Here is a 21,889-nt window from a genome sequence, read left to right on the forward strand (position 1 = left end):
GCGGTATGCAGATAAAAGTTGTTTTTTGTAATCCGCCTATAAAATGCAAAGAACAAGAAGAAGAAGAAGAAGATAGTGGGTGAGCAGGAAACTTCACCAGCTGAAACGAAACTCTACGAAAAGGACAAGTTTTTAAAGTGTAGTTTGCTTTGATTTTTATGCGCAGCTGCTTTTAAAACTTGCTACGTTACAGGTGAGAAAGATAATAATAGTTCAACTACTCCCTTTCCTTGATGTGTTTCTGGTCATACATAATGCTGAAGTTAGGTTTCGTTTTGGCAGTTCAGTGGAACGTTCAAGGAAACTGGGAAAACGGAGATTTCACTGTTTGTTTCTCCACACCTACAGTATAGACCACATTGGACCAAGTCTGGGGTCAGTTGCAGACACTTAGTTTAAGACTATAGTGTTGGCCTTAGACTTGTTAGGTTAGACTAGTCTTATTAAGCCTGTCTGTTGCATAAATATTAATTAATTTGAGGTAGGAGAGTTAGCTACCTCTCCCCCTGGCTGAGCCTGAGGTGTTCAGTTAGATGGCTTAAGTAGTTCAACTGTTTATCCATTACTTTCAGCTAACTTTAAGTTAAATATTTAATCTGTTAATCCATTACTTTTAGATAACTATTTCAACTATTTACCCATTACTTTTAACCAACTTTTAGCTAACTACTGTATTTCATTTGCTTACCCATTACTTTTAGTTAAAGGTCCCATATCATGCTCATTTTCAGGTTAATACTTGTATTTTGTGTTTCTATTAGAACATGTTTACATATTGTAATGTTCAAAAAAAACTTTATTTTCCTCATACTGTTAGCCTGAATATGCCTGTGTTTACCCTCTGTCTGAAACGCTCCGTTTTAGAGCATTTTGACGGAATTGCAACAGAATTGCGTTGCTAGGCAACAGCTTGTGTCCATGTGTACTTCCTGTCAGCTGATGACATTCACATCCACAGCAACCAGGAATAAACTGGGACACATTTAGAATGTTTACGTTTAAAACTGTGTAAAGGGTCTAAATATTGTATATTTGTGACATCACAAATGGACAGAAACCCTGACGGCTTGTTTCAAATGTAGAGTTTCTGAATACGGGCTGTGTGTGTTTCCCTGTGGATTGAGGGTTTCGATACTTTCACAGTATTTATATAGGACGTAAGCCTGCTTTATAATAAAAAAAAAACATGAAAATCTCACTTTTTTATAATATGGGACCTTTAACTGTTTAAACTGTTTATCCATTACTTTTAGTTAACTATTTCAAATGTTTATCCATAATTTTTTGGATTCTTGTTTAGTCTCTCTGGGATAATGTAGTCCAGATTTTACTTGTTTTTTTTTGTCTAACTATAGTGTTTTTTTTAAAGAGACCTAGTCCAATGTGGTCTAGGTGTGAGAAAAGCAGTGAAATCTCCCTTTTTGTATTTTCACAAATAGAGTAAGGTTTCACAAATTTGAAAGTGGGTTTCAGACAGCGTTAAGGCTTTACCTAAAATGTCTAACACGCTTTCAGAACAGTAAGGGTTGCTCAGCACTGTAACCCTTACCTGCCAAATCGGAAGCTGTGAATCGAAAGCTAACTTCAGGGTAGTGTTTTAACAGATTATTCAGCCACTTGACTTGAATTGAATGAGTTGTAAATGTATTTTTTTTTCTACTTCTTGTCCAGATATGGCAACTGCCAGCTGTCTGCTGTCAGAGGAGAAGTTCCTGTGTTCTGTCTGTCTGGATGTGTTCACTAAACCAGTTTCAACGCCATGTGGACACAACTTCTGCAGTGCATGTATCCAGAAGTACTGGGACGGCACTGACATTTACCAGTGTCCATTATGCAACAGTACATTTTCTCAAAGACCTGAACTCAAAGTCAACACTTTCATTTCTGAGTTAGCTGCTGAGTTTAAGATGTTAGCTCAAGTCAAGGACTCCACCTCAGACCCACAACTTCCTGGAACAGCAGACGTTCTTTGTGATATCTGCTCTGAGAAGAAGGAAAATGCTGTTAAATCTTGTCTGACATGTCTAGCGTCTTTCTGTGAAGAGCACCTTGAGCCACATCAGAGAGTTGCTGGTCTCAAGAGCCACACACTGTTAGACCCTGTGAAGAATCTTGATGACAGAATGTGCAAGACGCACAACAAGATAACAGAACTGTACTGCAGGACCGACCAGGCTTGTATTTGTGTCTTGTGTATCAAAACCGATCACAAGAGTCACAATGTCGTCCCGCTCGAGGAAGAATATGAAGCAGCGATGGCAAATAAAGATGAGACGATGGCAAATATCCAAAAGATGATACAATCACGGTCCGAGAAGATAGCTGAGATTGAAAACTCGGTTGATGTCGGCCAGAGAGAAGCTGAGAAAGAGAAAGAAGCCAGTGAGCAGGTCGTCACCGACTTGATCCGCTCCATCCAGAGAAGCCAGGCCGAGCTTGTTGAGGTCATCGAGGAGAGGTACAGAGCAACAAAGCAGAAGGCTGAAGGTTTTCTCACAGAACTGAGGATGGAAGTCGCTGAGCTCGAGAGCAGAAGCGAACAGCTGGAGCAGCTGTCACAGTCTGAGGATCACCATCATTTTCTCCAGAGCTTCCCAAACTTATGCTCTCCTTTAAACAATGACTGGGCCAACATCGGTGTTCACAGCGATCTGTGTTTCGAGGCGGTGAGAGGTGCTGTGACTCTACTGAAACAGAGAGTTGATGAAATAATGGAGGAGGTTCCTGAGATCAAAATGAAAAGAATGAGAGAACATGCCGTCGACTTGACCTTTGACCCCGACACAGCATATTACTCACTTTTCATAAGCCAGGATGGAAAACAAGTGATACATACAGGCATATGCCAGAATCTTCCCAACAATCCAAAGAGATTTGAAAAGTGTACAGAGGTTTTGGCAAAGGAGGGGTTCACAACAGGGAAGTTTTACTATGAGGTGCAAGTGAAAGGAAAGACAAAGTGGATTGTTGGAGTGGCCAGAGAGTCTGTTGATAGGAAGGAGAACACGGCTCTGTTAGTTAAAAATGGTTACTGGACCATTAGGTGTGATGAGGGTAAATATAGTGCACGTACATCAACAACTGTTAAAATCACACTGAAAGAAAAGCTTGAGAAGGTGGGCATCTTTGTGGACTATAATAAGGGAGTGGTTTCGTTTTATGATGTAAATTCCAAATCACATATTTATTCTTACACTGGCTACAACTTTACAGAGAAACTGTATCCATACTTCTGCCTTCAAAGCAACGTAAAAGGAGCAAACTCTGCCCCCCTCATCATAACCCCTGTACCTCAAACACACTGAGTTTGATCTTTTTTTTTCTGTGTAAGAAAAGTTTACTTTTTATGTAATCAGAACAGTGGGATCTGCATTTGCATTGATCACGGTCCCCGTAATATTCAACATCAAGGTGCTACTTTTTGTGCAATCTGAGCCACCGTCTGCCATAAATCTGCATGTAACACTGTTTTTATTGTGCTTTTAACAATTGGAACTTGCAAAGCACAACTCTCCACATGAGAGATCATACAAAGTATGTGAATAATAATTGTACATTTGTAATAAACAATCTGTCATACAGTTTACAGAAGAGTGTGCCTTACCAACAGAAAAAAAGTAATATCAAATAAATAATAATATTAAATATATTTACCAAAAAAAATAATAATAAAAAAGGGGGTGGATGCATATTACCCTTGTCAGCGAACTAATTCTGCAGAGTGTATCTGCAGAGGGTCTGTCTGAATTATTTTTCTACAATCAGGTGTGACTAACAAGTAAGTGGGAAACTCGTAATGAAGATGGTGGTATTCATATTTGTTAATGTTTCAGTTTCTGGTCTTGAGTTTGTTCCTTTTTTTATAGACCATGGTAAAAATTAACACTGGTCTCTTAAAACACTTAATAAAACTGCTTAAAGTATTAAAGAGGACATATTATGCTTATTTTCAGGTGCATACTTGTATTTTGGGTTTCTACTTTTACATGTTTACATGCTTTAATGTTCAAAAAATGCATTACTCTTCTCATACTGGCTTGTTGCAGCACGTCTTTTCACCCACTGTCTGAAACGCTCTGTTTGAGCTCCTGGCCCCGCCCCCTTCCAAAAAGCGCAGTCTGCTCTGATTGGTCAGTTGGCCCCACTCTGTTGTGATTGGTCAACCGAACCAAACTCTTCAGACTCCGCTCTATCTAGCTTTCTGTTTCTTTCTCTACTATGCACTTTTCTGTAAATGTGTATGTAAACCAATAATACTAATGTTGCACAGTAATATTGTCAGATCCTGTTGTATTAAAATGGATGAGGTTATCAATGGCATTTCTAATTATATTATGTAATGTTACTTTATTAGGATATTGTGTTGCTCTGTCTTATTTTTTGTTTTTTAATTGTTGAAATAAGTTTTATGCAATAAAGTGTAACATTCCTACAAAATCATGTCACGCATGTTTTGCCTTTCAAATCAAGACATACTGTACATATCATATCTTTATCATAAGGAGAATTACACAAAGGGGAAGAAATACCAGTGCGTACAAATTCTTCATTTTGCTGGTTTCTTTTAATTAACGACCGCCACTGTTTGAGCAGTCTGCAGGTTCAGTGTTTTGCACAAAGACAGATAGATGTCAAGGGGTTTGACCTTGTGCAACCTCTCTCTGGGATTTCTGAGGAGAGTCAAGTCTCAGACAAATGGACAGAGCTGAGGAAATCTCAACTGTTGGATGGATCGCCATGAATCTCGCTACAGACACTCGTGTCCTTGCATTGTAATAGTTTGGTGATGCCTCATTTTTAATCCAGCACCATTTTAATTTGTTTTATGACCAAGTACCTGCAAAACATACTGTACCTTATGTTGAAATAAATGGAAGTGTTATCAAAAAAGAACATATCTGAACCTTTTTGCAGAAAAAGTGGGATGAGGACAGTAAAGGCAGAACATACTATGATGTACAAAAGACAGTTAAAGCTTCAGTAGGCAGTATATTTTTGGCATCATTGGGCAAAAATCCCATAATAACCTTTCAGCATAATGTAATTCAAGTGTTCTTATAAATAACTAGACTTCTGCACCTCCTCATGGCTCTGTTTTCATGCTTCATAAAATCTAGCCTGTGACGGGAGACTTTGACCAATCACAGGTCATTTCATTGAGAGAGTGTTCCTATTGGCTGTGCTTGGCGACCGTTTTATAAAAATAACTTTTTTTTAAATCATATTTGCTCCAATCTCAACGGAGCACAGCCAATAGGAATGCTCTCTCAATGAAATTACTTGTGATTGGTCAAAGTCTTCCGTCACGGGCTAGATTTTCTAAAGCCTGAAAACAGAGCCATGAGGAGGAGCAGAAGTCTAGTTATCTCTAAGAACACTTGAATTACAATATGCTGAAAGATTATTATTGAATTTTTGCCCAATGATGCCAAAAATATACTGCCTACTGCCACTTTAAAGGAAGAAAGAAGAGAAGAGGTAGTTAATTAAGGTTTGGTCACAGGTTTAAATAAGACACTATTCCTAGTGGGAAAAATAAATTCCCATGTATGTGTGCATTGTAATATAGCTGAAAATGCATTACATGTAATAATGCACCGTGTCAAATATAATGAAGAAAGGGATGAGGGAGGCTGGACGTGAATGGGATTCGGAAGGGATACCAGGAAGGTGTGGGAAATTCAGAGAGGGGAAATACATTTCTTAATAAATACAGAATTATTTAATAGAATATATTTTCTTTTCTTTCTTTCTTTCTGTTTATTTATTTTATTTTATATTATTTTTAAAGACTAAGAGTAAACTTTATCCGGTTACTACACCTGTACATCGTCCTGTACGGTAGGTGGCGGTATGCAGATAAAAGTTGTTTTTGTAATCCGCCCATAAAAGAAGCAACGAAAAAGAAGAAGAAGAAGAAGATAGTGGGTGAGCAGGAAACTTCACCAGCTGAAACGAAACTCCACGAAAGGATTTACGAACAAGTTTTTTGCAAAACTTGCTACGTTACAGGTGAGAAAGATAATAATAGTTCAACTACTCCCTTTCCTTGATGTGTTTCTGGTCATACATAATGCTGAAGTTAGGTTTCGATTTGGCAGTTCAGAGGAACGTTCATGGAAACTGGGAAAAGGGAGATTTCACTGCTTGTTTCCACACACCTACAGTATAGACCACATTGGACCAAGTCTGGGGTCAGTTTCATAAACTTAGTTTAAGGCTATAGTCTTGGCCTTAGACTTGTTAGGTTAGACTAGTCTTATTAAGCCTGTCTGTTGCATAAATATTAATTAATTTGAGGTAGGAGAGTTAGCTACCTCTCCCCCTGGCTGAGCCTGAGGTGTTCAGTTAGATGGCTTAAGTAGTTCAACTGTTTATCCATTACTTTCAGCTAACTTTAAGTTAAATATTTAATCTGTTAATCCATTACTTTTAGCTAACTATTTCAACTATTTACCCATTACTTTTAGTTAAAGGTCCCAATATCATGTTCATTTTCATGTTCATACTTGCATTTTGTGTTTCTAGTAGAACATGTTTACATATTGTAATGTTAAAAAACAACTTTATTTTCCTCATACTGTCGCCCTGAATATGCCTGTATTTACCCTCTGTCTGAAACGCTCCGTTTTAGTGCATTTTGACGGAATTGCGACAGAATTGCGTTGCTTGGCAACAGATGGGTCCATGTGTACTTCCTGTCAGCTGATGACATTCACATCCACAGCAACCAGGAATAAACTGGGACACATTTAGAATGTTTACGTTTAAAATTGTGTAAAGGGTCTAAATATTGTATATTCGTGACATCACAAATGGACAGAAACCCTGACGGCTTGTTTCAAATGTAGAGTTTCTGAATACGGGATGTGTGTGTTTCCCTGTGGATTGAGTGTTTCGATACTTTCACAGTAATTATATAGGACTTAAGCCTGCTTTATAATAAAAAAAACGTGAAAATCTCACTTTTTTATAATATGGGACCTTTAACTGTTTAAACTGTTTATCCATTACTTCTAGCCAACTATTTCAACTATTTACCAATTACTTTTAACCAACATTTAGCTAACTACTGTATTTCAACTGCTTGCCTTACCCATTACTTTTAGCTAACTATTTCAAATGTTTATCCATAATTTTATGGATTCTTGTTTAGCCTCTCTGGGATAATGTAGTCCAGATTTGACTTATTTTTTTGTCTAACTATAGTGTTGTTTTTAAAGATATGTATAGTCCAATATGGCCTAGGTGTGAGAAAAGCAGTGAAATCTCCCTTTTTGTATTTTCACAAATAGAATAAAGGTGTCACAAATTTGAAAGTGGGTTTCAGACAGCGTTAAGGCTTTACCTAAAATCCCTAACACACTTTCAGAACAGTAAAAATAGAAGATCGGTTGCTCAGCACTGTAACCCTTAACTGGCAAATCGGAAGCTGTGAACCGAAAGCTAACTTCAGGGTAGTGTTTTAACAGATTATTCAGCCACTTGACTTGAATTGTAATTGTATTTTTTTTTACTACTTCTTGTCCAGATATGGCAACTGCCAGCTGTCTGCTGTCAGAGGAGAAGTTCCTGTGTTCTGTCTGTCTGGATGTGTTCACTAAACCAGTTACAACGCCGTGTGGACACAACTTCTGCAGTGCATGTATCCAGAAGTACTGGGACGGCAGTGACATTTGCCAGTGTCCATTATGCAACAAGACATTTTCTCAAAGACCCGAACTCCAAGTCAACACTGTCATGTCTGAGTTAGCTGCTGAGTTGAAGACGTTAGTTCAAGCCAAGGCCTCAACTCCAGACCCACAACTTCCTGGAACAGCAGACGTTCTTTGTGATATCTGCTCTGAGGTGAAGGAAAATGCTGTTAAATCTTGTCTGACATGTCTAGCGTCTTTCTGTGAAGAGCACCTTGAGCCACATCAGAGAGTTGCTGCTTTCAAGAGCCACACACTGTTAGACCCTGTGAAGAATCTTGATGACAGAATGTGCAAGACGCACAACAAGATAACAGAACTGTACTGCAGGACCGACCAGGCCTGTATTTGTGTCTTGTGTATCAAAACCGATCACAAGAGTCACAATGTCGTCCCGCTCGAGGAAGAATATGAAGCAGCGATGGCAAAAAAAGATGAGACGATGGCAAGTATCCAAAAGATGATACAATCACGGTCCGAGAAGATAGCTGAGATTGAAAACTCGGTTGATGTCGGCCAGAGAGAAGCTGAGAAAGAGAAAGAAGCCAGTGAGCAGGTCGTCACCGACTTGATCCTCTCCATCCAGAGGAGCCAGGCCAAGCTTGTTGAGGTCATCGAGGAGAGGTACAGAGCAACAAAGCAGAAAGCTGAAGGTTTTCTCACAGAGCTGAGGATGGAAGTCGCTGAGCTCGAGAGCAGAAGCGAACAGCTGGAGCAGCTGTCACAGTCTGAGGATCACCATCATTTTCTCCAGAGCTTCTCAAACTTGTGCTCTCCTTTAAACAAGGACTGGGCCAACATCGGTGTTCACAGCGATCTGTGTTTCGAGGCGGTGAGAGGTGCTGTGACTCTACTGAAACAGAGAGTTGATGAAATAATGGAGGAGATTCCTGAGATCAAAATGAAAAGAATGAGAGAACATGCCGTCGACTTGACCTTTGACCCCGACACAGCATATTGCTCACTTGTCATAAGCCAGGATGGAAAACAAGTGATAGATACAGACATAGAACAGAATCTTCCCACCAATCCAAAGAGATTTGAAAAGTGTTCTGAGGTTTTGGCAAAGGAGGGGTTCACAACAGGGAAGTTTTACTATGAGGTGCAAGTGAAAGGAAACACTGAGTGGATTGTTGGAGTGGCCAGAGAGTCTGTTGATAGGAAGGAGAACACTGTTGCGTCAGTTAAAAATGGTTACTGGACCATTATGTGTGATGAGGGTAAATATAGTGCATTTGCATCACAAACTGTTGAAATCCCACTGAAAGAAAAGCTTGAGAAGGTGGGCATCTTTGTGGACTATAATAAGGGAGTGGTTTCCTTCTATGATGTGAATTCCAAATCACATATTTATTCTTACACTGGCTCCAACTTTACAGAGAAACTTTATCCATACTTCTGCCCTCAAGACAACGAAAATGGAGCAAACTCTGCCCCCCTCATCATAACCCCTGTACCTCAAACACACTGAGTTTGATCCTTTTTTTTCTGTGTAAAAAAAGTTTACTTTTTATGTAATCAGAACAGTGGGATCTGCATTTGCATTGATCACAGTCCCCGTAAAAATTCAACATCAAAGCGCTACTTCTTGTGCAATCTGAGCCACCGTCTGCCATAAATCTGCATGTAACACTGTTTTTATTGTGCTTATAACAATTGCAACTTGCAAAGCACAACTCTCCACATGAGAGATCATACAAAGTATGTGTATAATAATTGTACATTTGTAATAAACAATCTGTCATACAGTTTACAGAAGAGTGTGCCTTACCAACAGAAAAAAGTAATAAATATATCAAATAAATAATAATATAAAATATATTTACCAAAAATAAAAAAAAAGGGGGTGTATGCATATTACCCTTGTCAGCGAACTAATTCTGCAGAGTGTATCTGCAGAGGGTCTGTCTGAATTATTTTTCTACAATCAGGTGTGACTAACAAGTAAGTGGGAAACTCTTAATGAAGATGGTGGTATTCATATTTGTTAATGTTTCAGTTTCTGGTCTTGAGTTTGTTCCTTTTTTATGGACCATGGTAAAAATTAACACTGGTCTCTATTAAAACACTTAGTAAAACGGCTTAAAGTATTAAAGAGGACATATTATGCTTATTTTCAGGTGCATACTTGTATTTTGGGTTTCTACTTTAACATGTTTACATGCTTTAATGTTCAAAAGATGCTTTACTTTTCTCATACCGGCTGTGTTGCAACAACTCTTTTCACCCTCTGTCTGAAACGCTCTGTTTGAGCTCCTGGCTCCGCCCCCTCCCAAAAAGCCCAGTCTGCTCTGATTGGTCAGCTGGTCGACTCTGTTGTGATTGGTCAACCGAACTGCTCTGCTCTTTATACATTTCTGTTTCTTTCTCTACTGTGCACTTGTCTGTAAATGTGTAGATGTAAACTAATGAGACATATGTTGCACAGTAATATTGTCAGATCCTGTTGTATTAAAATGGATGAGGTTATCAATGGCATTTCTAATAATGTTATGTAATGTTACTTTATTAGGATATTGTGTTGCACTGTCTAATTATTTTTTTAATTGTTGAAATAAGTTTTATGCAATAAAGTGATAACATTCCTACAAAATCACGTCACACATGTTTTGCCTTTCAAATCAAGACATACTGTACATATCATATCTTTATCATAAGGAGAATTACACAAAGGGGGAAAAATACCAGTGCATACAAATTCTTCATTTTGCTGGTTTCTGTTAATTAACGACCGCCACTGTTTGAGCAGTCTGCAGGTTCAGTGTTTTGCACAAAGACAGATAGATGTCAAGGGGTTTGACCTTGTGCAACCTCTCTCTGGGATTTCTGAGGAGAGTCAAGTCTCAGACAAATGGACAGAGAGCTGAGGAAATCTCAACAACTGTTGGATGGATCGCCATGAATCTCGCTACAGACGCTCGTGTCCCTGCATTGTAATAGTTTGGTGATGCCTCACTTTTAATCCAGCACCATTTTAATTTGTTTTATGACCAAGTACCTGCAAAACTTACTGTACCTTATGTTGAAATAAATGGAAGTGTTATCAAAAAGAACATATCTGAACTTTGGCAGAAAAAGTGGGATGAGGACAGTAAAGGCAGAACATACTATGATGTACAAAAGACAGTTAAAGCTTCAGTAGGCAGTATATTTTTGGCATCATTGGGCAAAAATCCCATAATAACCTTTCAGCATATTGTAATTCAAGTGTTCTGAGAGAAAACCAGACTTCTGCACCTCCTCATGGCTCTGTTTTCAGGCTTAGGAAATCTAGCCCGTGACGGGAGACTTTGACCAATCACAGGTCATTTCATTGAGAGAGCGTTCCTATTGCCTGTGCTTGGCGACCGTTTTATAAAAGTAACTTTTTTTAATCATATTTGCTCCAATCTCACCGGAACACAGCCAATAGGAACACTCTCAATGAAAACAGAGCCATGAGGAGGTGCAGAAGTCTAGTTATCTCTCAGAACACTTGAATTACAATATGCTGAAAGATTATTATTGAATTTTTGCCCAATGATGCCAAAAATATACTGCCTACTGCCACTTTAAAGGAAGAAAGAAGAGAAGAGGTAGTTAATTAAGGTTTGGTCACAGGTTTAAATAAGACACTATTCCTAGTGGGAAAAATAAATTCCCATGTATGTGTGCATTGTAATATAGCTGAAAATGCATTACATGTAATAATGCACTGTGTCAAATGTAATGAAGAAAAGGGTCAGTTTGCAACAAAGGATGAGGGAGGCTGGACGTGAATGGGATTCGGAAGGGATACCAGGAAGGTGTGGGAAATTCGGAGAGGGGAAATACATTTCTTAATAAATACAGGATTATTTAATAGAATATATTTTCTTTTCTTTCTTTCTTTCTTTCTTTCTGTTTATTTATTTATTTTATTTTATTTTATTTTTAAAGACTAAGAGTAAACTTCATCCGGTTACTACACCTGTACATCCTCCTGTACGGTAGGTGGCGGTATGCAGATAAAAGTTGTTTTTGTAGTCCGCCCATAAAAGAAGCAATGAAAAAGAAGAAGAAGAAGAAGAAGAAGAAGAAGTTAGTAGGTGAGCAGGAAACTTCACCAGCTGAAACGAAATTCCACGAAGAGGATTTACGAACAAGTTTTTAAAGTGTAGTTTGCTTTGATTTTTATAAGCAGCAGCTTTTAAAACTTGCTACGTTACAGGTGAGAAAGATAATAATAGTTCAACTACTCCCTTTCCTTGATGTGTTTCTGGTCATACATAATGCTGAAGTTAACTTTCGATTTGGTAGTTCAGTGGAAAGTTCAAGGAAACTGGGAAAACGGAGATTTCACTGTTTTTTTTCCACACACCTACAGTATAGACCACATTGGACCAAGTCTGGGGACAGTTGCAGACACTTAGTTTAAGACTATAGTGTTGGCCTTAGACTTGTTAGGTTAGACTAGTCTTATTAAGCCTGTCTGTTGCATAAATATTAATTAATTTGAGGTAGGAGAGTTAGCTCCCTCTCCCCCTGGCTGAGCCTGAGGTGTTCAGTTAGATGGCTTAAGTAGTTCAACTGTTTATCCATTACTTTCAGCTAACTTTAAATTAAATATTTAATCTGTTAATCAATTACTTTTAGCTAACTACTGTATTTCAACTGCTTACCCATTACTTTTAGTTAAAGGGCCCATATTGTGCTCATTTTCAGGTTCATACTTGTATTTTGGGTTTCTATTAGAACATGTTTACATGCTGTATTGTTAAAAAAAAGTTTATTTTCTTCATTCTGTCGGCCTGAATATGCCTGTATTTACCCTCTGTCTGAAACGCTCCGTTTTAGCACATTTTGACGGAATTGCAACAGAATTGCGTTGCTATGCAACAGCTTGGATCCATGTGTACTTCCTGTCAGCTGATGACATTCACATCCACTGCAACCAGGAATAAACTGGGACACATTTAGAATGTTTACGTTTAAAATTGTGTAAAGGGTCTAAATATTGTATATTTGTGACATCACAAATGGACAGAAACCCTGACGGCTTGTTTCAAATGTAGAGTTTCTGAATACGGGCTGTGTGTGTTTCCCTGTGGATTGAGTGTTTCGATACTTTCACAGTATTTATATAGGACTTAAGCCTGCTTTATAATAAAAAAAACATGAAAATCTCACTTTTTTATAATATGGGACCTTTAACTGTTTAAACTGTTTTTCCATTACTTCTTGCCAACTATTTCAACTATTTACTTTTAACCAACTTTTAGCTAACTACTGTATTTCAACTGCTTACCCATTACTTTAAGATAACTATTTCAACTGTTTATCCATAATTTTTGGGATTCTTGTTTAGCCACTCTGGGATAATGTAGTCCAGATTTGACTTGTTTTTTTGTCTAAATATAGTGTTTTGTTTTTTTAAAGAGACCTAGTCCAATGTGGTCTAGATGTGAGAAAAGCAGTGAAATCTCCCTTTTTGTATTTTCACAAATAGAATAAAGGTGTCACAAATTTGAAAGTGGGTTTCAGACAGCGTTAAGGCTTTACCTAAAATCCCTAACACACTTTCAGAACAGCAAAAATGGAAGATCAGTTGCGCAGCACTGTAACCCTTACCTGCTAAATCGGAAGCTGTGAATCAAAAGCTAACTTCAGGGTAGTGTTTTAACAGATTATTCAGCCACTTGACTTGAATTGTATGAGTTGTAACTGCATTTTCTTTTACTACTTCTTGTCCAGATATGGCAACTGCCAGCAGTCTGCTGTCAGAGGAGAAGTTCCTGTGTTCTGTCTGTCTGGATGTGTTCACTAAACCAGTTTCAACACCATGTGGACACAACTTCTGCAGTGCATGTATCCAGAAGTACTGGGACGGCAGTGACATTTACCAGTGTCCATTATGCAACAGGACATTTTCTCAAAGACCTGAACTCCAAGTCAACACTTTCATTTCTGAGTTAGCTGCTGAGTTTAAGATGTTAGCTCAAGTCAAGGCCTCCACCTCAGACCCACAACTTCCTGGAACAGCAGACGTTCTTTGTGATATCTGCTCTGAGAAGAAGGAAAATGCTGTTAAATCTTGCCTGACATGTCTAGCGTCTTTCTGTGAAGAGCACCTTGAGCCACATCAGAGAGTTGCTGCTTTCAAGAGCCACACACTGTTAGACCCTGTGAAGAATCTTGATGACAGAATGTGCAAGACGCACAACAAGATAACAGAACTGTACTGCAGGACCGACAAGGCCTGCATTTGTCTCTTGTGTTTCAAAACCGATCACAAGAGTCACAATGTCGTCCCGCTCGAGGAAGAATATGAAGCAGCGATGGCAAAAAAAGACGAGACGATGGCAAATATCCAAAAGATGATACAATCACGGTCCGAGAAGATAGCCGAGATTGAAAACTCGGTTGATGTCGGCCAGAGAGAAGCTGAGAAAGAGAAAGAAGCCGGTGAGCAGGTCGTCAACGACTTGATCCTCTCCATCCAGAGAAGCCAGGCCGAGCTTGTTGAGGTGATCGAGGAGAGGTACAGAGCAACAAAGCAGAAGGCTGAAGGTTTTCTCACAGAGCTGAGGATGGAAGTCGCTGAGCTCGAGAGCAGAAGCGAACAGCTGGAGCAGCTGTCACAGTCTGAGGATCACCATCATTTTCTCCAGAGCTTCCCAAACTTGTGCTCTCCTTTAAACAAGGACTGGGCCAACATCGGTGTTCACAGCGATCTGTGTTTCGAGGCGGTGAGAGGTGCTGTGACTCTACTGAAACAGAGAGTTGATGAAATAATGGAGGAGCTCCCTGAGATCAAAATGAAAAGAATGAGAGAACATGCCGTCGACTTGACCTTTGACCCCGACACAGCATTTTACTCACTTGTCATAAGCCAGGATGGAAAACAAGTGATAAATACAGGCATACGCCAGAATCTTCCCAACAATCCAAAGAGATTTGAAATTTATGCAGATGTTTTGGTAAAGGAGGGGTTCACAACAGGGAAGTTTTACTATGAGGTGCAAGTGAAAGGAAACACTGAGTGGATTGTTGGAGTGGCCAGAGAGTCTGTTGATAGGAAGGAGAACACTGTTGCGTCAGTTAAAAATGGTTACTGGACCATTATGTGTGATGAGGGTAAATATAGTGCATTTGCATCAACAACTGTTAAAATCACACTGAAAGAAAAGCTTCAGAAGGTGGGCATCTTTGTGGACTATAATAAGGGAGTGGTTTCCTTCTATGATGTGAATTCCAAATCACATATTTATTCTTACACTGGCAACAACTTTACAGAGAAACTGTATCCATACTTCTGCCCTCAAGACAACGAAAATGGAGCAAACTCTGCCCCCCTCATCATAACCCCTGTACCTCAAACACACTGAGTTTGATCCTTTTTTTTTCTGTGTAAAAAAAGGTTACTTTTTATGTAATCAGAACAGTGGGATCTGCATTTGCATTGATCACAGTCCCCGTAATAATTAACATCATAGCGCTACTTTGTGTGCAAATTAAGCTACCGTCTGCCATAAATCTGCATGTAACACTGTTTTTATTGTGCTTTTAACAATTGCAACTTGCAAAGCACAACTCTCCACATGAGAGATCATACAAAGTATGTGAATAATAATTGTACATTTGTAATAAACAATCTGTCATACAGTTTACAGAAGTGTGTGCCTTACCAAACAGTCTGAATTATTTTTCTACAATCAGGTGTGACTAACAAGTAAGTGGGAAACTCTTAATGAAGATGGTGGTATTCATATTTGTTAATGTTTCAGTTTCTGGTCTTGAGTTTGTTCCTTTTTTATACACCATGGTACAAATTAACACTGGTCTCTATTAAAACACCTAATAAAACTGCTTGAAGTATTAAAGAGGACATATTATGCTTATTTTCAGGTGCATACTTGTATTTTGGGTTTCTACTTTAACATGTTTACATGCTTTAATGTTCAAAAAATGCTTTACTTTTCTCATACTGGCTGTGTTGCAGCACCTCTTTTCACCCTCTGTCTGGAACGCTCTGTTTGAGCTCCTGGCCCCGCCCCCTCCCAAAAAGCCCATTCTGCTCTGATTGGTCAGCTGGCCCACTCTGTTGTGATTGATCAACCGAACCAAACTCTTCAGACTATCTAGCTTTCTGTTTCTTTCTCTACTGTGCACTTTTCTGTAAATGTGTATGTAAACTAATGATACTTATGTTGCACAGTAATATTGTCAGATCCTGTTGTATTAAAATGGATGATGTTATCAACGGCATTTATAATTATATTATGTAATGTTACTTTATTAAGATATTATGTTGCTCGTTCTTATTTATTTTTTAAAATCGTTAAAATAAGTTTCATGCAATAAAGTGATAACATTCCTACAAAATCATGTCACGCATGTTTTGCCTTTCAAATCAAGACATACTGTACATATCATATCTTTATCATAAGAAGAATTACACAAAGGGGAAAAAATACCAGTGCGTACAAATTCTTAATTTTGCTGGTTTCTGTTAATTAACGACCACCACTGTTTGAGCAGTCTGCAGGTTCAGTGTTTTGCACAAAGACAGATAGATGTCAAGGTGTTTGACCTTGTGCAACCTCTCTATGGGATTACTGAGGAGAGTCAAGTCTCAGACAAATGGAAAGAGAGCGTGTCAAATATAACAAAAAAAAGGGTCAGTTTGCAACAAAGGATGAGGGAGGCTGGACGTGAATGGGATTTGGAAGGGATACCAGGAATAAATGGAAATAAGGTGTGGGAAATTCGGAGAGGGGAAATACATTTCTTAATAATTACAGGATTTTTTAATAGAATATATTTTATTTTATTTCTTTCTTTCTTCTTTCTGTTTATTTATTTATTTTATTTTATTTTATTTTTAAAGACTAAGAGTAAACTTCATCCGGTTACTACACCTATACATCCTCCTGTACGGTAGGTGGCGGTATGCAGATAAAAGTTGTTTTTTTGTAATCCGCCCATAAAATGCAAAGAACAAGAAGAAGAAGAAGAAGATAGTGGGTGAGCAGGAAACTTCACCAGCTGAAACGAAACTCTACGAAAAGGACAAGTTTTTAAAGTGTAGTTTGCTTTGATTTTTATAAGCAGCAGCTTTTAAAACTTGCTACGTTACAGGTGAGAAAGATAATAATAGTTCAACTACTCCCTTTCCTTGATGTGTTTCTGGTCATACATAATGCTGAAGTTAGGTTTCGTTTTGGCAGTTCAGAGGAAAGTTCAAGGAAACTGGGAAAACGGAGAATTCACTGTTTGTTTCTCCACACCTACAGTATAGACCACATTGGACCAAGTCTGGGGACAGTTGCATAAACTTAGTTTAAGACTATAGTCTTGGCCTTAGACTTGTTATGTTAGACTAGTCTTATTAAGCCTGTCTGTTGCATAAATATTAATTAATTTGAGGTAGGAGAGTTAGCTCCCTCTCCCCCTGGCTGAGCCTGAGGTGTTCAGTTAGATAGCTTAAGTAGTTCAACTGTTTATCCATTACTTTCAGCTAACTTTAAATTAAATATTTAATCTGTTAATCCATTACTTTTAGATAACTATTTAAACTATTTACCCATTACTTTTAACTAACTTTTAGCTAACTACTGTATTTCATCTGCTTACCCATTACTTTCAGTTAAAGGTCCCATATCATGCTCATTTTCAGGTTCATACTTGTATTTTGTGTTTCTAGTAGAACATGTTTACATGCTGTAATGATAAAAAAAACGACTTTATTTTCCTCATACTGTTAGCCTGAATATTTACCCTCTGTCTGAAATGCTCCGTTTTAGTGCATTTTTACGGAATTGCAACAGAATTACGTTGCTAGGCAACAGATGGGTCCATGAGTACTTCCTGTCAGCTGATGACGTTCACATCCACAGCAACCAGGAATAAACTGGGACACATTTAGAATGTTTACGTTTAAAATTGTGTAAAGGGTCTAAATATTGTATATTCGTGACACCACAAATGGACAGAAACCCTGACGGCTTGTTTCAAATGTAGAGTTTCTGAATACGGGATGTGTGTGTTTCCTTGTGGATGGAGTGTTTCGATACTTTCACAGTATTTATATAGGACTTAAGCCTGCTTTATAATTAAAAAAAACGTGAAAATCTCACTTTTTTATAATATGGGACCTTTAACTGTTTAAACTGTTTATCCATTACTTCTTGCCAACTATTTCAACTATTTACCCATTACTTTTAACCAACTTTTAGCTAACTACTGTATTTCAACTGCTTACCCATTACTTTTAGCTAACTATTTCAATTGTTTATCCGTTACTTTTCGCTAACATTTAGTTAACTATTTCAAATGTTTATCCATAATTTTTTGGATTCTTGTTTAGCCTCTCTGGGATAATGTAGTCCAGATTTTACTTGTTGTTTTTGTCTAACTATAGTGTTTTTTTCTTTTAAAGAGACCTAGTCCAATGTGGCCTAGGTGTGAGAAAAGCAGTGAAATCTCCCTTTTTGTATTTTTACAAATAGAATAAAGGTGTCACAAATTTGAAAGTGGGTTTCAGACAGCGTTAAGGCTTTACCTAAAATCACTAACACACTTTCAGAACAGCAAAAATGGAAGATCGGTTGCTCAGCACTGTAACCCTTAACTACCAAATCGGAAGCTGTGATTCAAAAGCTAACTTCAGGGTAGTGTTTTAACAGATTATTCAGCCACTTGACTTGAATTGTATGAGTAATTGTATTTTTTTTTCTACTTCTTGTCCAGATATGGCAACTGCCAGCAGTCTGCTGTCAGAGGAGAAGTTCCTGTGCTCTGTCTGTCTGGATGTGTTCACTAAACCAGTTACAACGCCATGTGGACACAACTTCTGCAGTGCATGTATCCAGAAGTACTGGGACGGCAGTCACATTTGCCAGTGTCCATTATGCAACAAGACATTTTCTCAAAGACCTGAACTCCAAGTCAACACTTTCATTTCTGAGTTAGCTGCTGAGTTTAAGATGTTAGCTCAAGTCAAGCCCTCCACCTCAGACCCACAACTTCCCGGAACAGCAGACGTTCTTTGTGATATCTGCTCTGAGATGAAGGAAAATGCTGTTAAATCTTGTCTGACATGTCTAGTGTCTTTCTGTGAGGAGCACCTTGAGCCACATCAGAGAGTTGCTGCTTTCAAGAGCCACACACTATTAGACCCTGTGAAGAATCTTGATGACAGAATGTGCAAGACGCACAACAAGATAACAGAACTGTACTGCAGGACTGACATGGCCTGCATTTGTGCCTTGTGTTTCAAAACCGATCACAAGAGTCACAATGTCGTCCCGCTCGAGGAAGAATATGAAGCAGCGATGGCAAAAAAAGACGAGACGATGGCAAATATCCAAAAGATGATACAATCCCGGTCCGAGAAGATAGCTGAGATTGAAAACTCGGTTGATGTCGGCCAGAGAGAAGCTGAGAAAGAGAAAGAAGCCAGTGTGCAGGTCGTCACCGACTTGATCCGCTCCATCCAGAGAAGCCAGGCCGAGCTTGTTGAGGTCATCGAGGAGAGGTACAGAGCAACAAAGCAGAAGGCTGAAGGTTTTCTCACAGAACTGAGGATGGAAGTCGCTGAGCTCGAGAGCAGAAGCGAACAGCTGGAGCAGCTGTCACAGTCTGAGGATCACCATCATTTTCTCCAGAGCTTCCCAAACTTGTGCTCTCCTTTAAACAAGGACTGGGCCAACATCGGTGTTCACAGCGATCTGTGTTTCGAGGCGGTGAGAGGTTCTGTGACTCTACTGAAACAGAGAGTTGATGAAATAATGGAAGAGCTCCCTGAGATCAAAATGAAAAGAATGAGAGAACATGCCGTCGACTTGACCTTTGACCCCGACACAGCATATTGCTCACTTGTCATAAGCCAGGATGGAAAACAAGTGATAGATACAGCCATACTCAAGAATCTTCCCAACAATCCAAAGAGATTTGAAATGTGTTGTGAGGTTTTGGCAAAGGAGGGGTTCACAACAGGGAAGTTTTACTATGAGGTGCAAGTGAAAGGAAAGACCCAGTGGATTGTTGGAGTGGTCAGAGAGTCTGTTGATAGGAAGGGGAGTGCAGCACTGTCAGTTGAAAATGGTAACTGGATTATTATGTGTGATGAGGGTAAATATAGTGCATGTGCATCACAAACTGTTGAAATCACACTGAAAGAAAACCTTCAGAAGGTGGGCATCTTTGTGGACTATAATAAGGGAGTGGTTTCCTTCTATGATGTGAATTCCAAATCACATATCTATTCTCACACGGGCTACAACTTTACAGAGAAACTGTATCCATACTTCTGCCTTCAAAACATCGAAAATGGAGCAAACTCTGCCCCCCTCATCATAACCCCTGTACCTCAAACACACTGAGTTTGATCTTTTTTTTTCTGTGTAAGAAAAGTTTACTTTTTATGTAATCAGAACAGTGGGATCTGCATTTGCATTGATCACAGTCCCCGTAATATTCAACATCAAGGCGCTACTTCTTGTGCAATCTGAGCCACCGTCTGCCATAAATCTGCATGTAACACTGTTTTTATTGTGCTTTTAACAATTGGAACTTGCAAAGCACAACTCTCCACATGAGAGATCATACAAAGTATGTGAATAATAATTGTACATTTGTAATAAACAATCTGTCATACAGTTTACAGAAGTGTGCCTTACCAACAGAAAAAAAGTAATAAATATCAAATAAATAATAATATTAAATATATTTACCAAAAAAAATAAAATTAAAAAGGGGGTGGATGCATATTACCCTTGTCAGCGAACTAATTCTGCAGAGTGTATCTGCAGAGGGTCTGTCTGAATTATTTTTCTACAATCAGGTGTGACCAAAAAGTAAATGGGGAACTCGTAATGAAGATGGTGGTATTCATATTTGTTAATGTTTCTGGTCTCGAGTTTGTTCCTTTTTTATAGACCATGGTAAAAATTAACACTGGTCTCTATTAAAACACCTAATAAAACTGCTTAAATTATTAAAGAGGACATATTATGCTTATTTTCAGGTGCATACTTGTATTTTGGGTTTCTACTTTAACATGTTTACATGCTTTAATGTTAAAAAAATGCTTTACTCTTCTCATACCGGCTGTGTTGCAGCACCTCTTTTCACCCTCTGTCTGGAACGCTCTGTTTGAGCTCCTGGCTCCGCCCCCTCCCAAAAAGCCCAGTCTACTCTTGATTGGTCAGCTGGCCCACTCTGTTGTGATTGGTCAACTGAACCAAGCTCTTCAGACTCCGCTCAAGCTCCGCTCTATCTTGCTTTCTGTTTCTTTCTCTACTGTGCACTTTTCTGTAAATGTGTATGTAAACCAATAATACTAATGTTGCACAGTAATATTGTCAGATCCTGTTGTATTAAAATGGATGAGGTTGTCAACGGCATTTATAATTATATTATGTAATGTTACTTTATTTGGAGATTGTGTTGCTCTGTCTTATTTTATTTTAAATTGTTGAAATAAGTTTTATGCAATAAAGTGATAACATTCCTACAAAATCATGTCACGCACGTTTTGCCTTTCAAATCAAGACATACTGTACATATCATATCTTTATCATAAGGAGAATTACACAAAGGGGAAGAAATACCAGTGCGTACAAATTCTTCATTTTGCTGGTTTCTTTTAATTAACGACCGCCACTGTTTGAGCAGTTTTGCAGGTTCAGTGTTTTGCACAAAGACGGATAGATGTCGAGGGGTTTGACCTTGTGACATTTAAGGTCACCTAAACTATATCTAACCACAAGGCAAAAGCTAGAAATCAGTCTCAGCGAGACCCGGGTCGTTGCAGTTTTTAACAATTTAGGCGTGCGATGCGACTCACAGAATAGAATATCTGCTTTGTGAGATATGTAAGTCAATCAATGAGTCTGCCCACTGCTTTCACTCCTGACTCCTGCCTATGTTCTCCTGCCCCCACACTGATTTATGTGTGTGTGTGTGATAGAGTGGATGCACACATTATCCTCGAGTGTGATGCGTGGGCCGATGTTCTTAAGCACCACTGATGGAGCTCATCCATAACTGTGACTAAAACCTGGTGTGTTTCTTTGTATTTCATTAACGGGACACAAGCCCATTTTCTTTAGTGGCAAATATCTTGTGATATCTCTCAAGAGTTGGTTACTACTGAATCTTTTGTGACAGCATGAAACGAGTGAGCGACTAAGTAGCTAATGAAAGAGGCACATATGCAGACATCAACAGCA

At 38.7% G+C, this 21,889-nt stretch overlaps 4 protein-coding genes across 12 annotated transcripts in view; 3 read left to right on the plus strand and 1 right to left on the minus strand.

The window, feature by feature from the left end:
• tspan11 (tetraspanin 11) overlaps positions 1 to 21,889 on the minus strand; it is a 48,753-nt gene that overhangs the window by 26,600 nt on the left and 264 nt on the right. The gene's annotated exons all lie outside the window — the stretch shown is intronic.
• Positions 41 to 4,654, plus strand: LOC141761734 (E3 ubiquitin-protein ligase TRIM39-like). Its single transcript, XM_074625331.1, has 2 exons — positions 41 to 193; positions 1,672 to 4,654. Exon 2 carries the CDS (start codon positions 1,674 to 1,676, stop codon positions 3,303 to 3,305), a length of 1,632 nt encoding a protein of 543 aa, XP_074481432.1. The 5' UTR covers positions 41 to 193; positions 1,672 to 1,673; the 3' UTR covers positions 3,306 to 4,654.
• LOC141761733 (E3 ubiquitin-protein ligase TRIM39-like) lies at positions 5,880 to 15,974 on the plus strand. Of its 5 annotated transcripts, none has more exons than XM_074625327.1 (3): positions 5,880 to 6,005; positions 11,854 to 11,882; positions 13,401 to 15,973. In XM_074625327.1, exon 3 carries the CDS (start codon positions 13,409 to 13,411, stop codon positions 15,038 to 15,040), a length of 1,632 nt encoding a protein of 543 aa, XP_074481428.1. In that variant the 5' UTR covers positions 5,880 to 6,005; positions 11,854 to 11,882; positions 13,401 to 13,408; the 3' UTR covers positions 15,041 to 15,973. The 5 variants fall into 5 exon arrangements, with proteins under 5 accessions (XP_074481428.1, XP_074481430.1, XP_074481431.1 ...); XM_074625328.1 differs by having other exon boundaries at positions 5,900 to 6,005; positions 11,854 to 11,883; positions 13,407 to 15,973; XM_074625329.1 differs by lacking the exons at positions 11,854 to 11,882; positions 13,401 to 15,973 and adding an exon at positions 7,532 to 10,287 and having other exon boundaries at positions 5,882 to 6,012.
• On the plus strand, positions 16,665 to 20,819 carry LOC141762088 (zinc finger protein RFP-like). Its single transcript, XM_074625950.1, has 2 exons — positions 16,665 to 16,793; positions 18,405 to 20,819. The coding sequence occupies exon 2, from the start codon at positions 18,407 to 18,409 to the stop codon at positions 20,036 to 20,038; it is 1,632 nt and encodes a 543-aa protein (XP_074482051.1). The 5' UTR covers positions 16,665 to 16,793; positions 18,405 to 18,406; the 3' UTR covers positions 20,039 to 20,819.

This window comes from Sebastes fasciatus, chromosome 23, assembly GCF_043250625.1.
Source record: "Sebastes fasciatus isolate fSebFas1 chromosome 23, fSebFas1.pri, whole genome shotgun sequence".
Taxonomy (NCBI): domain Eukaryota; kingdom Metazoa; phylum Chordata; class Actinopteri; order Perciformes; family Sebastidae; genus Sebastes; species Sebastes fasciatus.